At 43.1% G+C, this 16,085-nt stretch overlaps 1 protein-coding gene across 9 annotated transcripts in view; it reads right to left on the bottom strand.

Annotated features, from left to right (window-relative positions):
- Yeats2 (YEATS domain containing 2) overlaps positions 1–16,085 on the bottom strand; it is an 88,961-nt gene that overhangs the window by 5,062 nt on the left and 67,814 nt on the right. For all 9 annotated transcript variants that reach the window (XM_034515358.2, XM_076942671.1, XM_034515356.2 and 6 more), the window contains 8 exons: positions 14,360–14,536; positions 11,446–11,626; positions 10,369–10,497; positions 9,269–9,367; positions 5,388–5,493; positions 4,036–4,109; positions 1,995–2,074; positions 792–993 (listed from right to left, as the gene is read on the bottom strand). In XM_034515358.2, the coding sequence (XP_034371249.1) occupies positions 792–993; positions 1,995–2,074; positions 4,036–4,109; positions 5,388–5,493; positions 9,269–9,367; positions 10,369–10,497; positions 11,446–11,626; positions 14,360–14,536 (1,048 nt within the window). The remainder of the gene's footprint in view (positions 1–791; positions 994–1,994; positions 2,075–4,035; positions 4,110–5,387; positions 5,494–9,268; positions 9,368–10,368; positions 10,498–11,445; positions 11,627–14,359; positions 14,537–16,085) is intronic.

The following is a 16,085-nucleotide window of genomic DNA, read 5'->3' as shown; positions in this document are numbered from 1 at the left end:
CAGCAACTCCTGGCTGCTGCCTGCTCTTCTGACTCCGTGCTATATAGAGAGCACCAGTGAAACTTGGAGATGATCACCTGGTCTCTGTTCTCCAAGGACATAGCTCTAGAAGCCAACAAACCCTCTCAGCATGGATACTACATGCCACAGGAAATGAGAGAAAAGACCACTGAGTACTAGGCTCCCAGGAAGATTTCTGCAGAAAATAAGACTTCCCTAGATGGGCCGGAGCATTCTGACGTCTATGTGAACAATGGCTGAATCCTTCTTATTCTTTAAGGCACAGCCAGATGCTTTCATGCCCCTAATTTAATTCATCAGCAGTCGTCTGTTTCTTTACTGTATTTCCTACAACACTGTTGATTGTTCTCATGTGCCCCCAACAGCCTCCCCAGGCTTGGGGGTACAGTAACATCCATAAGACACTAGCCTATGTTGATGGTAGTAGGCCAGACCCACCTACTAGGGTTCCTAAGGTCACACAGCAAGGGAAAGAGAGGTGGTTTGGAGTCTTCAAAGTAACTCAGGGAGGACACTCCCATGAGAACAATGCATGCCTACCAGATGGCAGGAAATAATCACTCCTGGCTGGGGTACAATGCCTGAAACATGAGTATAAACAGTTCTGAAGTGCTGTGTTGTCTGGAGTGTCATGGTAAAAAGAAAGGGTCTTGTCATCTAGAGCAGCTCTCCCTCACGCCTAACTGAAGGGAAGAGCGCTGAAGGCAAGTGTTCTGTAGGGCTGGAAGTGGGCAAACTTGCTCAAACCGGGACAGCCTGTCAGCGCCTACCTGGCTCACTGTCAATCTGGGTAAGCACATCCTCAATGGAGGCTCCATCGTGTCGCAGGCTCTCGGGGTCTGGTGGGGTGTAACCGTGGCAGCGGCACCAGTGAGCAATGTGCTTGGTCTTGAGGGGTGTCAGGTGGTGGAATCTGGGATTCTTCTCCAGGATTTCCTGTAGCACTTTTCGGACTGTCATTGCTCTTTGCCACTTAAACAGGATTTGATCCAAAATTAGATCCTTGAACTTAAAATCAATAGCTGTGCGGTGAAATAAACCAAACAACTAAAAAATCAGATTCTATTACTCTCTAGCAACAAAGGGAGGAATGTGAGAGCTGCTTCTGGGACCAGTGAGATGGCTCGGGGGTGAGCTGCCTGCCACCAAGGCAAATGAGCTGATTTGCAGGAATCTCATGATAGGAGAACTGATTCCTCATGTCCTCCAGCCTTCACAAGTATGCAGTGGCATGTGTGTGAAAATGCGTGTGTGTGCACACGCACACATATACAGTAAGAATTTTACATGTAATAAAAAGAGTTACTATTGGTCTTAATGTTTACAAAATAAAATAGAAACTTCTAGGTGTGCATTTAAGGCTTTTCACCTGGTCATGAACCAACTTCTCATTTTCCCCAAACCAAATTCAGTAAAGCTGGCTTCCAGGGCTGCCGAGCTACATGGCACACTTTCTTCTCTCGTGAGTCAACTGTGTTTGGCAATACTGTTATAAGTCCTCTGTAAAACTCTGAATTCAATATTTTTTGAAATTTACAAATTGAAGAAATTTGTGTGTGTGTGTGTGTGTGTGTGTGTGTGTACCATCTGCATGCCTCTGTGTCTGAAGTGGCCAAAAGAGGGCACTGGGTCCCTTGGAAATGGAATTACAGACTGCTGTGAACTGCCACTGGGGCTGGGGAATGAACCTGAGTCCTCTGTGATAGCAGCCATCTTGCTGCTGAGCCAACTCTTCAACCACAAAATATATAAAGTTTTCAAAGAAAATACAAGATGTTTTTACTGGTACAGGGGAACAAGCCTTTCAAAAGGCATCTGGGATCCAGAAGAATGAAGCTTCTGACTGAGAAACAAAGAAGACACTGCAAGTTTGCCTCCTTTTTTCATACAGGAAGAGCACACAAATGTCTGCCTCCACTGTGCTGTCTGACTTTCAGTAGTGGCCTGCAGATCCAGCCAGAAAACAGACTTACCTCAGCAGCTCTCCTTTTCCCAATGTTCCAGCCATAATACTGCTCCAAAGACTTTGCAGAAAAACAGCTTGCATCATCACCTAGAACAGAGAACTGCAAACTCTGAATAAAAGTTATCGTTTAGACTAAATGTTGTTTATTGTTACATTTCCAAGTTCCTTGATTTGCTTTTGTAAAACAGAAAAATTTTATTATTCTGCAGAAGTAATATGTGTGTGCAAGTGAGGGTTGCATTCCACATAAAAGTAAGAAAATAACTCCTGAGGGTTAGTTCTCTTCTTCCACCTTACTGAGACTCATATTTAATGCCCATGTCTGTCTGCTAAGTTGTGGGTTCTGAGGCTGGCTGACCACAAGTTCCTGGCCAGTTATCTTGTGGCTGCCTCTCATCTCCTGGTAAAGATGCACCAGCATTATAGATGCATGTGCTATTGTAATATCAATTTTTTCTGGTTATTAACTGATTAATTTTTATATTTGGAGGATTTTTGAGACAGGGTCCATTAGTAGTCAAGGCTGGCTCAACTTTAAGATCTGCCAACCTATGCTTTCTGAGTGCTGGTGTTAAAGAGATGTGCCAACATGCTTGGCTCTGCAGTCTGGAGTTTGATGCAGGTTTCTTGCAGATCAAGAGCTTTTACCCACTGAGCCATCTTACTGGGTCCCCACTTTCTTTGTGTGACATATTTCTCACTGAACAACACATCTCCATGATGAATAAAGGCAACAGATGAAAGATGCAACAGAAGTAAACGAGGGGCTTGGCCCTGCCACCAGCTCACTAAGTAGCCCTGGGTAAGCCATAGCACTTCAGGCTTCAGTGTCCTTCCCTGTAAACTGTACAGATGGGTCTTGAACTGCCCAGTTCTAGCTTTAACATTCTTAGTATTTATGTAAGACAGAGAAGGGAGGAGAGAGCAAGTGCATGTGCACGCACACACAGGGCAAGTGTGGACTCATCTTTTCCGCTAAGATGGGAAACCATCATGAAAGTATATTTTTAACTACCTCAAAATGATTCCCAAAATGAGAAAAGGAGCTAGTATTTTATTTTAAAAGTCAACGCTGGAGATCTAGCCAGGACCCTGCACACGCTAGATCAGTGCTCTCCTCTACAACTTCATCCCAAGCCCTCTTGTTTATACTTTTAAAAACTTGAGACGGGGGTCTTACTAAGTTGCCTAGGCAGGGCTTAAACTAGCATAGTTCTCCATGATCCTTCCAAAGAGCTGGCAATATGAGCTTGTACCACAAGGCTCAGCAATTTCTCTGCTGCTATAGGCGGAAACAAATCAGCAAGGTGGTCAGCCTACCGTCTCCTGCCCACGCTATGCACACGGCAGGAGCCTGCTGCACACCATCCTGTGCCTCTCATGGTCATCTTGTCCATGAGCAAATCACCCTTAGTAAGGCTGTCTATTCAACCTTTACCATCAGAACAACTCAGATAAGGCATCAGCCATTGCATCCCACTAACCAGGGCCACAACACAGCAGACTATTACTGGGGTCTTGAAAACTGCACATTTCCAAACAGTGTATCAGTTTAAATCTTAGAGAAAGATTACTGGTCTTATAGGGCTGGATGTGTACCTGCCTTGTCACCCAGAGCTGTGTGAGTTAATTAACCTGGTATCACTGGCATGTCCTTGACTGTGAGCTGTGAACTGGGACAAGCTATTACACAGAAGGCCGTGGCTAATGAAATGTGTATGTAAAGCACCCACAGCAGACAGTGGGGGTGGCACACTATGTCTTAATGTATACTTAACATTTATCATTTACATACACAAATATAAGAAATAAGTGATTAAAGACTAAGTGAGGGGCTCAGGTAAAGGAGTTGAGTAGTGAAGCATCTGCTTAGCATATACAGGTCTCTTGGTTTTGCTACTAGCACTGTCTGTACCCTAAGTCTAACTGGATGCAACCAAGATACCGTGAATCCAAGACTCCTGCAAATGTCTGGCTAAAAGTTACAATCATGGTAACACCCCAAGTGATTTATAGTTTAACAAATGCACATGAGGGTACGGTCTTACCTTTTGCAGTAATTAATGGGATCTTCTTGACTACAGCCGTCAAGAGCTGCTGGATAGTCTCCAAATGGTCTACCCTGGGAAGGGTAAACAAAGACAATTCTACAGGCTTGTCACAAGTTCTTTCTCTCCCCTCCCTGCCCCTTGCTAATAAATAGCTTTCTTTTCTTCCTTCCTTCCTTCTGTTCTCTTTTTTAGTTTTTTGAGACAGGGTTTCTCTGTGTAGCCCTGGCTGTCCTGGAACTCACTCTGTAGACCAGGCTGGCCTCGAACTCAGAAATCCACCTGCCTCTGCCTCTCAAGTGCTGGATTAAAGGCATGTGCCACCACTGCCCAGCCCTCCTTCTGTTTTTTTTTACAGACAGGGTCTCATGTAGCCCCGGCCGGCCTCAATTTGATCTTGAATTCCTGATCTTCCTTGCCTCTGCTCACTCAGGGCTGGGATTATGGGGATGCACCACCATTCCTGGCCAGAGATCTCCTTTTATAAGGCATTTTATGCTTAAAAAAAAATCAAGAACAAACAGACTGGGAAATTATACAACCATTGCAGACATTTTATCTACATTTGAAAATTAGTAGCAAGATCTATTTGTAAGGTGATTGTTATTATACAAATGCCCGTCTTAGGCTCATTGACTGAAGCCTCCATGTATCATGTTAAGGGACACCATGTTTCTACTGTCTCTAGAAGCTATCAGAAATTCAAAGTTGCATGATCAGAAGGAGGTTCCTAATTTGAAAGAGAGAAAACTTTAGAGAAAGCAAGAGGAGTGCACACGTCTCTGCAGAGGCACCTGCGAAGCACAGTCAGGGTGTGTTAATATCCAGAAATAAACTGCAAACACCAGGGTGATTACACTTGACTATGCCAGTCCCACACAGCACAGACGCCACATCAATCAGCAGGCTCAAGTAAGTTTGAAGGGAGGTCTCCATGACGGTTGATCAAGTGCTACCTTTAAGCTATATCACTGGCTAAACTCTTCAGGAGCTGGAAAGATGGTTTACTGTTTAATTAAGAGCACTAGCTGTTCTTCCAAAAGACCCAAGTTCAATTCCCAGAACTGACATGGTGGTTCACAACCATCTGAAACTCTAGTCCCAGGAGATCCCTGGATCCCTGGGAGTCCCTTCTTCTGGCCTCATTGGACATCAGGTATACAAGTGGCATCCAGACATACGTGCAGACTAAATACACATACATATAAAAAAAAAATAAACTCTTCAGCTCTGCAGGACAAAGCCCCTACCATGCTTACCTCACTGTCTGCACATACTCAGCTGTCACAATGACTTTGAAAAGATCACAAAGACACCAAAAGCAGAACCCCTTAGAAGACACAGACACTCACTTAATGACGTAGTTGTTTAGCTCAGAGCTCTCTTCTGTTTTCACTTCTACCTGGTTCTCCTGTGCCACAACGCAGTTTGGCCCAGGAGTTTCCGGTTCAGTCTTCACTACAAAGGAAGATTAACAAAGAGAGCTGTCAGGGGCCAGTGGTGGAGACTCTGAGTCTTCCAAACAGTTGAACTTAACTGAGGGCTCTGTTGCCTAAGGTGTGAGGACAAAGCAGGAGACTCAACTGGCTTCTGCCCTCAAAGGCTCACTCAGCACATGAGATAACTATTAGCTTAGGTCTCAGAGAGAATCAACTCTCGGTGGACGGCCCACCACACGGCCCACCACACCACGCTGCTCTGCATGTCTCTCACCCCACCCAGGATATTAGCACACAATAGCAACTGTTCTAGCTCTGGATGTGTTCATTCTGGTATCATCTTTTCCAGCTGAGCTTACCAGGCTGAAATATTATTCTAGTATTTTGGGACACAATGCAGAAAGCAAAAAGCAGATCTGTTCCACTTGGCAATTCTCAAGTTAATTCTATCTGGCTTTCAAAACCATAGGCCACAACCCAAAGCTGCTTGAATACCAGCATGCTACTTCACCATTCACGTATACAAACTATTATTATTATGTTATTTTTGGTATTTTGAGACAAGGTCTCATTAGCCTAGGATGGCCTAGAATTTCCTCTGTGGTCCAGCTGGCCTGGAATTCATGAAAATCCTTCTGCTTCAGCATCCCAAGTACTAGGATGATAGGTATGAGCCACTCCAAGCAGCTGCAATGCATACAAAATTAATTAAAAATAATATATATTACCTTCAGGTATATGAAGCACAAATCCATTCTTGTTCACATTCGAGTTTCATTCCCAAGGTATTACATATGTATATATGTGTGCAAACACTATAAAATCTAAAACTTTTCTATCCTTGACAGGAAATAGTCAAGCTGCATTAGCTTTGCTGATGTAAACAGCAATATCTCAGAGGATATTCCTTTGAAAACACTGTGCTGACATAGTTCTTGTTTCTGCATAGTTTCCCTGCCTTCACTCTCTGACAGTCTTCACTGACTCAAGGACACGAGTGCATGTCTGTGTGTGGTGTGCTGGCCCCACAGCGGTTAACCCAGGCCCCGGATGGTTTACATGCCTCACTGCCTCTGTACTGGGTAAACTTTGAATTCTTGGTGATCTTGCTTCATTGCTAGGGTTTTAATTTACATTTCCTTTCATTACTAATAAAGCTGAATAATTCTCACAGGCTTTGAGCTATTTGGATGTCCTCTTCTGAGAAGTGTTTATCAGTATCTTTCACACTGATTTTGAGTGGTCTCTATACATTCAAGACATGACTCTTTTATTATATATATATTTGTGGAGAATATCTTAGAGTCTATAGCTTGACTTTTTGCTTTTAATATTCTCTGATAAAGCAAGGTTCTCAAAATTAAGTCCCTTTTTCCAACATCCTGTGTCTCCTATTTTCTTCCAGGAAAAGATTTTAGATCTTTCATATTGGAATTTATATTCTAATAGTTGTTACCTCTGATGTAAGGCAGGAGTGCTGCTGCTTTCAGATATATGTCTACTTCCCCCTGCTTGTCATCAAAAACACCACCCTTCTCCACTGACTGCATCACGAGCATTATTTTCTGTTTCATGAGTCTTTGTAATCTTTGACTACTTCAAAGGTTGAGGCTCCTTAGTATCTATCTGCTATCCTGTCTTCCTGATTCCTGTTCAAGATTGTTCTGCTATCAAAATAACTAGTTAATTAATAGCCCCATGAGAATATCTCACTGAAAAGCCAACGTCAGCCTCTGCTTCAAGAGGGGTACACCACCATGTCTGACTTTGGCTCTTTTATTTTATGTGTTTGCACTTTGAACTACAATATATTCTTTTATTTATCTGCTTTTAATTTCTCTTAAAATAATCTCCTTTTAATTTCTCTTAAAATTATCTCCTTTTAATTTCTCTTAAAATTTGGGTTGTCCTTACAAGTCTAATATTGTTTTTTTATTTTTACTAATGGCTATTATGTATCAATAGAAGAAGGCATCAGACTCAGCTTCCCCAGGGTGAGGCTGTGAGCTGCAGGCAGCTGTGAGCTTGGGATACGGGTGCTGGCATCTAAGCTTAGGTCCTCTGCAAGAGCAGTAAGAGCTCTAACTGCTGAGCCATCCCTTCAGCTGCCACATCTGGCCCTCTGTTATTTAAACCTTGTTTGGTATGTGTGCACATGTATGTATATGGACACACACATACCAAGGCATGTGAGGAGGCCAGAGAACAACTTGTGGGAATTGGTTCTGTTTTCCACTGTGTGGGCCCTGGAACCTTAACTCAGGTCCTTGGGAGCCTTGGTGCCAAGTACATTCACCTACTAGCCAAACAATGGCCCAGAACCATTGTTTCTGTCCCATCTTTCCTTTTCTACATTCCAGATATTTGGTATTACTGAGTCTTCCCTCTCTCTCCTTGGCTTATCGATAAAAGGTTTTACTGTGTTTAATGGCTATGTACCTCACTGCACATTTTACTTTGCTTAAAATCAAAATAAGAGGGCTGGTGAGATGGTTCAGTGGGCAAAGGAGTGTGCTGCCAATCCTGATATCCTGAATTAGATCCCTGTAACACACATGGTGGAAACAGAGAACCAACTCCTGAAAATTGTCCTTAAACTTCTATATGTGTGCCATGGTGTGTGCATGCCAATGTGCACACATACAGTTAATGTAATAACAACCAAAAATAAAAGATGCTCTGTCCTGGTCTAGAATGAAACGCATCAGTCTGGTGCAGAGTGGTACTAATGTGTGCACAGCAAATTTCACTCAAGGGCAAACCAATGCTCCCCCACACAGGTAGCCCACAAGTACTGGAAGCTTTCTGAGTCATATGCTCTCTGCAGGAATCAAACTCTGGGGAGTTTGAAAAATAATATGAAGGCAAATGGAGTGGCTGTCTGCCAATAAAGCTTTACTACCAAATTCAGGTCCTGGACCTGTCAAGCTATACTCTGCTTTAAATGAGCATTTAGCAAATTACAAATCCACCTCCCAAGATGATGGGATCCCAGAATGCCTGAACAGCAGCCTAGCACAAATCTCAACTGCACTGCTTCCTGTACGTGGCAGGTGTGCATTCCCAACACAACCTAGGATGTGACAGCTGACTGAAGACTGACATAAGAATTACTGATAGTGCTGTATCTACAAAGCAGCAGGTACTGGGGACTAATACACTAGAGGGTCAGACTAGATGAGCCTGCCATTGCTAGGTGCCACAAATGATTCACTGGACCCACCTTCTATTAATCTACCCTATAATCATGGATATCCTGCTAGCGCCGTCTGCTTCTACTAAAGCTCCCTTCTCACAACCATGCTGCCTAAGTGCATCCCTAAGGCTCAAGTTCCAAATCAAGCCCTTCAAGCTTTGTCTCTACCATTCCCTTAAACCAGCATACCCTGACCTCCCTGCAGCTGCAGGGCTCTCTACTCTAAAAGGCTGGTTTATACAAGTCCATACAAGTTTATACCCCTTGACCTCACTACAGCTCAAGGGTTTTCCACTCTTTAAAAGTCTGGTTTATACAAGAGAGCCCTGGACATAAATCCTGGACTGCAACATGTCAGTAATCACTTTCAGACTACTTGTCTTGTACTTACTGATCAATCACAGTTTGCTATTTATGCTTCTTTCTTTTGAACCAGGTTATAAAGTGCAGGGCAAAAGTGATGTCTGAAACCCCACAAGTCTATTTTCCTTCAACTACGACACAGTGCTCAGCACGTATTTGTCTAGTGGCTGACTGACAGATGCTGAAATTCAAAGCATGAAACTTTGGAACAAAGATACTGTGAGGTCCTACATACCTTTGGCAATGGCTACTGGAGCAGAGCTGGGGGCAGCTGGACTTGGGACACTTATGGGCAGGACAGTAGGTAATTTGCTGGTAGAAAACGATTGAACCACTAAGACACAGAAAGAGGAGAGTATAATAGTGACAAAAATTAGTATTTATTTTCTTTAATTTAATCTTTAGCAATTTTATATATGCATATCATATATTCTGGTCACACTCATTCTGACACCTTCTCTTATGACACCAGCTCCTCTGTCTCCCAAAAGCTGCTCCCACTTCCCTGTCTTTTTGTTTGGGGATGAATTTTAACTGGCACTGCACACATGGGCCATGGTGTGGGGCTATCCACTCACTTGTGGTTAGACCACTAAAGGTGAAGCCCCCTTCTCCAGTAACCATCAACTGCCAACAGTGGCCCTGTGGAGGGCTGGGCTTGTAAGGCCCTCACCCATCGAAGAGACAGCTGATAGGCCCAGCCCTGTGCAAGCCCTGGGTAGGTGGCCACCATGGCTACTGCATTCCTGAGTGCAATGGCCACGCCCTGCCCAGGAAACAAAGCTGTGTGGCCCTAACCCCACCCCCCTATGACATCTACATTCTTTCCTGTTTTCCTTGAGACACAGAAATTATTTTTTATCACAAATGACCTAATTCCCACGTGAGAGCCCATTTTAAATGTACACCACAATCTTAAGCTGTGTTGCCTGCTAGTGGCAGAATAACTGAGTTACAACCTCTATAAGGACATGAGGGCATGTCAGTAAACTAAGAAACTAAAAATGAAATAAACCCGATTCTCACAAACGCTCTAAGTGTTGTTTTTTGACATAACTTTAGAAACGGGCAGCTAGAGCCAAGCTACACTGCTCAGGGGACACAGGTGCTTACCACCAGGCATCACAGCAGCCTGAGTTAAATCCCTGGGACCCACACTGTAGGAGAACTTCACTCACAAGTTGTCCTGTAACCTCATACGCTTGCATGCACCCACTCATGCACATAAAATGAAACATGAAAGTTAAATGACAAGCTACACAAAGCAAAGAGACATCACCACCTAGCAGGAGGGTTCCTGAGACAGAGCTGCATCAGCACGAGGGTGGGACGCACCTTTGTTCACAGGCATCAGGACAGTCTGCACGCCGCCAGAGGTGTTGATGCTTAGTGGCTTGAGCTGACTGGGGATTGTCAGGACAGCCTGCTGGGGACTGGACTGACCAGAATGAATTTTTAATAATCCTAAAGTGGGAAGACAATGCCAAGAAAAGGTCAGGCATTTCCTCAAGCTCTTCCCTCTGTGACACTCTCAGTTTCTCCCACAAGGAAGTTCTTAGGACAATCACCCTTTAGTAAATAAAAAGTTGGATGCAGGAGGCAGTGGATAATGGAGACTTCACAATAAAACTTAGATGTGATATAGTTTATTTTTCAAGTGTCCTTGTCCTAAAACAGAACAAAACAACAAAAAGCAGGACAGGAATCTGCAAACACAGCGTAACAGAAAGGTACACTGGGAGGCAAAGCTGTAACTGCTGCCGAGTAAGACAATGACCTGGTATTTTGCAGTTTTCAAATGCCTATTTTTAATGAAAATATTGTATGATAAGCAGTTGAAAAGCAATACAAGGACGAAGTTCTGACTACACACTAACCAGTATTTAGTTCACCCAATGCCTTGTCGATGCTTGCAGCCTTCTCTGATTATTTATCTCAACAATGTCTTTGTTTTTCATCATTTCAGTGTTTATGTAAGAGAATGTCCACACTTGTAGGCCTGGCTTCCTTAACCTTACTGGGGCCCATGCTACAGAAAAAGCTTTTCTTTTCTTTCTTCTTTTCTTTTGAGTCAGGATATGGGAAGAAGAGAAAAAGAAAGCACCTCAAAAGGTTTGTCTCAATGATGGTGGTGTGGTGCATTCAGGCGGCAGAGGCAGGAGTTTGGGCCAACCTGGTCCATATAATGAGTTCCAGGACTCCACAGAATAAGGACACTTGCTGCCAAGCTTGATGCCCAAAAAGCAACTCCTTACCTGAAGTGCTCTCACTCCCTCACCCCACACTAAATGTGGTTTACAAAAGTAGCCATCTGGAAAATATTTCTGGATTATTTAATAAAATACGAAATATGAACACCTTCCAAACATATTCTGGTCAAATGAGACAGCGAAGAAATGTCACGGTACTCACCTGACACTGTGGCTTTCCCAGAGATGGAGCTTGGTGCAGACACCAGGGATGTGGCAGTGACAGCAGCAGGAGCTGTGCCCTTGCAGGTCGCCACAGTGGCCTGGCTTCCACACACTTGTGGCTGCCCAGGAGTTTTGATTATAGAACCGACAGAGGATGACACGGGGGCTGATCCTTCAGACTGTTCAACCAGGGCGAGAGAAAGGGAGTTAGGAAGGTGGCAGCATTGGGACTTCCCCGGTGCAGCGGCTCACACACAGCACACCAATAAACAGCACGTCTTAGTCACTACTACCCACGAAATGTCATGTTTCCGTATGCAGGCATGTGTTCCACGGCACGCACGTGAAGGTACGTGAAGACAACTTGTAGGGGATCAGTTCTCTCTTCCTGCCATGTGGGAACTGAGAATTCAACTCAGGTTGCCAGGCTTGGTGGTAGACACCTGTATAAACTAAACCATCGCCTAGTCCAGGCCATACAATTTCAAAAAAAAATAGTTTAAAAAAAATTTTTTAATGATTTACTTTTATTTATATATATGTACATATATTGTGTTTGTGTGTCATGTTTGTATCGGTGCCTGCAGAAGTCAAGAGAGGGCAACAGATTTCATTGTGCTGGACTTACAGGTGGCTATGAGCAGCCTTCCTTGGGTGCTAGGAAGTGAACTTAAGTCATCTAGAAGAGCAACAAGTATTCTTAACCACTGAGCCATCTTTTTAGGCCCAGAAAGGATGGTTTCTTGGGGCTAAGGATGCAGCTCAGTTGGTGGGACACTACTGTGCACGAAGCCCTGGCTCTGATTGCCAACATGGCATAAATTGTGTTTGGCACATACTTATAACCTTACATTCACACACAAATAGGACGGTTTCTCTAATTTAGTAGTTCCTGTATTGTTATATTTCATAGGCCAGAAAAATTAGCTTTGCGATTAGTTATTAAATGGAAGAAGGTTTGCTGGATATACTTTTTTAATGAAAAGTTTATTATTAGTGTTTGAGTGTGCATGCGTGCAAGCATGTGGAGAACAGAGACAAGCTGTTTCTTTCCTTTACCTGGGAATCCAACTCTGCCTTCCAGCCCTGCTCACCAATGGTCTGTGCCTGTTGAGCCATCTTGCCAGCATTATATCAGTTTTGAAAAGCTATTCAATACCAAAACCACAGGCTGTGTTTTCAGATTATATAGGTAGGATAAAGTGAGCTTTATTCAACTGTGAGAGAAGTGACAGTACTAGAGAAAGAGGCGACTAGAACTGTACACTGCAGGGGCCTTCAAGAGCTGCAGCAGACAAAGTGTGTCTTGATATCTGAAAGCATGTAGCGGAAAATGGCACTGATGACTGTGGCACACAAGGGCTACAAGATTCAGCAGCACAACCACTGGGCACAAGAAAAGCGGCTGCCACGGGCTTGACAAAGAGACACTTAAAATTTCCCAACAAATGACGCTGGATCAGCTAGGTATTTAAACATAAAGAATGAAGCTTGGTTCTGAAACCTGATACCATAAACCAAGAGTCCACTCAAGACAGAACAAATCGAGAGAGAAGAACTGTGCATGAGCGACAGCTTCTTAGATATCATATCAAATGAGCAATGAAAACAAATCAGAGCCAGATATGGTGGCGCATGGCTTCAGTCCCAGCACTTGGGAGGCAGAGGCAGGCAGATCTCTGTGAGTTCAAGGCCAGCCTGGTCTACAACGTGATTTCCAGGACAGCCAGGGCTGCACAGAGAAAACATATCTCGAAAACCCAAAAACAATCAATCAATCAAACAAACAAAAATCCCAAAAGATAAAAGGAAATAAAAAAAGAGAAAACAAAACAGGTAAATAAGACTTCATCAAAATAAATATTATTTGTTGTTCAGGAATCCTGAAACAGCTTGGTGGATAAAGGTGCTTGCCACACAAGCTTGGTGACCTGAGTTCAATTCTCAGTAGAGAACCCACCTCTCTATAGTGGAATGCATACATCCACACACCATACATACATAAGGATTTAGAAAGGGTAACTCTTCTAACTGGCTGGCATGAAATGGCATATCTACATCATCAATTCCTCAGAAAATTAAGACTTCCTACACGAACCAGCAACTCTACTCCTAGCTCTGTAAAAATAAAAAATGTGTGTATACATGTTTACAGCAGCATCCCTAACAGTCAAAAACTACAGATTCCATTAAGTGATGGACAAAACAATTCATAAATCTAAGTATTATTCAGATATAAAAAAATGTAAAACTGATAAATATTACAACATAAATAAATCCTGCAAATGTCATATAGATGGGTGTGGTGGTGCATGCCTGTAACTCCAGCACTAAGGGGGCAGAGGCAAGGACAAGCTTGAGCTACATAGTGAGACTATGTCAAAACAAAACTCACACTAAGCAGAAGTAGCAAGACATAAAAGGCCATGTGTATTACTACATTTAGATAAAATTCTTCAAGTAGAAAAAATCCATGTAGAAAGATGTGGGCAGACAAGATGACTCCTGAGTAACTATCAGAGTTGGATGCCATGAGTGGAGAGAGAGAACGAACTCTTGCAAGTAGCCTCTGATCTCCACACCCACACCTATCTAAAATAAAAATAAAAAAATAGAAAAGGAAGGTGAGTGTTTTGCATAGAGCGGGAAGCAAGGAGATTGAAAAGGAGCTGCTGACTGGTATGGAATCTCTTTGGGGACAAGAAAAATGAGCTCGCCAACACTATAACTATAATAAAAATCACCAGAGTACATGTTAAAAATAGTCCATTTCATGTTATGTGAATGCTACACTTCAGTTTTACAAAGGCCTCCCGCCTCCCATCTCAAGGGTTTTCAAAAGGCCCACTTGTGCCTGCAGGTGTCCTGCTCAGCTAGGCTTGTTTTCATGGTGGCTTCTGCTTTCCTCTCACCTGGTGTACAGCACCATTTGCTGAGAAGGCCACAGCAGGGGAGGGAGTAGCTGTGATCACGCCCCCTGCCACTCGCAGCATCGTGGTCCCAGGCTTGGCAAGTTGTGGAGCTGCTGGCACAGACTTCAGGGTGTTGTCAGGTAACTTCAGCAGCGATGTCTGCCCAGCAGTGGCTGCCTACAGCAATCAAAAGACTGGATGACAACACTGCACAACTTAATCTTTATCTGCATTTGATCAGATTTAAGGAAGTCTTGCCAATAAGGACTGTGTGGTGGATGTATGAACTTTTCCAACAAGTTGAATTCTACAACCTCTGAGGTTCCTTTACATTAAAATGGAACAAATAAATGAGTGTATTACTACTTATAATCAGTATCTTCAAAGATATCAGGACCTTTGTTTTCAAAATAACTGAGTCAAAGTTTTCTTAAATCTCATGGAGTACTTTTGCGTATGTGGTGTGATGCATGTGTGCAGGTGCACATGACTGTGCATATATGGAGGCCAAAGGAGGACCTCAAGTGTTCTGCTCTATTAGTCTCTGCCTTTTTTCTGGAGACAGGGCCTCTCACTGACCGTGGAGCTAGACTAGTAGCCAGCTCCCAGTGATCCTACAGTGTCTGCCTCAATAGCAATAGGGTTATGCGTGCATGGCCACACTAAATGTAAAACAAAAATTTTTAATTACTATTATTTTGGGTAGGGGTGCTATGATTTGTGGAGCTGGTTCTTTCCACCTTTATGTAGACTACAGGGATTGAACAGGTTGCTATACTAGAACCTCTACTTTTTACAGGGGTGCCAGGAACTTGAACTCAGGTCCTTGCTTAAGTGTTCTTACCCATTTCCACAGAAAGGCTTTAAACATTAGATATTCAAATCATGTAAGGCAAGATTCAGTCAGGTAAGTTAATGGTGCTCTAAGATAGATACAGGGTCTATCTGTCTGTCTGTCTGACTGACTGACTGACTGACTGACTGACTGACTGACTGACAGGGATTTTTCTATCTATAAAGCCTTGTCTGGCTTCAAATTCACAGAAACCTGCCTGTCTGCATCTCCTTGTCTGGCCTCCTAACTCCTTACTTGAAAGTACAACAGAAAATACGGCATGCCATTGCAACAGAACTCTCTTTTTTAGAGAAAGCATCTCTTTATGTATCCAGGTTAGTCTTGAGCTCACGATCCTCTTGCCTTAACCTCCTAAGTGCTAGCATTACAGGCATGCAGCAGCAGCATGCCTAGCTCAATTACTCGGTTACTGCTACTGTTACTGCTACTGCTACTGCTACTACTGTTATTTGGTTTGATGCTGAGAATTAAACTCAGGGAGGGCCTCAGGTATGCTAGAAAAGAACTCTACCACTGTGCCATACATAACCCCAAGCCCTCAAACTCTGAATAGTATTTACCCAACTGATCAGCTGAGATCTCAGACATCTTTAAAAGTTCCCCCTCAAGCTAGTCTTGGTAGTACATGCCTTTAATTCCAGTACCAGGAAGCAGAGGCAGAAGGATCTCTGTAAATTTGAGTTCAGCCTGTCTCAAAAAAAAAAAAAAAAAAAAAAAAAAGAAAGAAAGAAAGAAAGAAAGAAAAGAAAAAGAAGTTTCCCCTCTATAATTCTATTACCATTATTTTACTAAAGAATTCCTTATTTTTATTTTTTATGTCTAAGTGCTCTGCCTCATGTGTTTACATGTACCACATGCATATAGTGCTAT

The sequence above is a fragment of the Arvicanthis niloticus genome, chromosome 12, assembly GCF_011762505.2.
Source record: "Arvicanthis niloticus isolate mArvNil1 chromosome 12, mArvNil1.pat.X, whole genome shotgun sequence".
Taxonomy (NCBI): domain Eukaryota; kingdom Metazoa; phylum Chordata; class Mammalia; order Rodentia; family Muridae; genus Arvicanthis; species Arvicanthis niloticus.
Note: the sequence above shows the minus strand (reverse complement) of the source record. Positions and strands in the feature narration are given on the sequence as shown.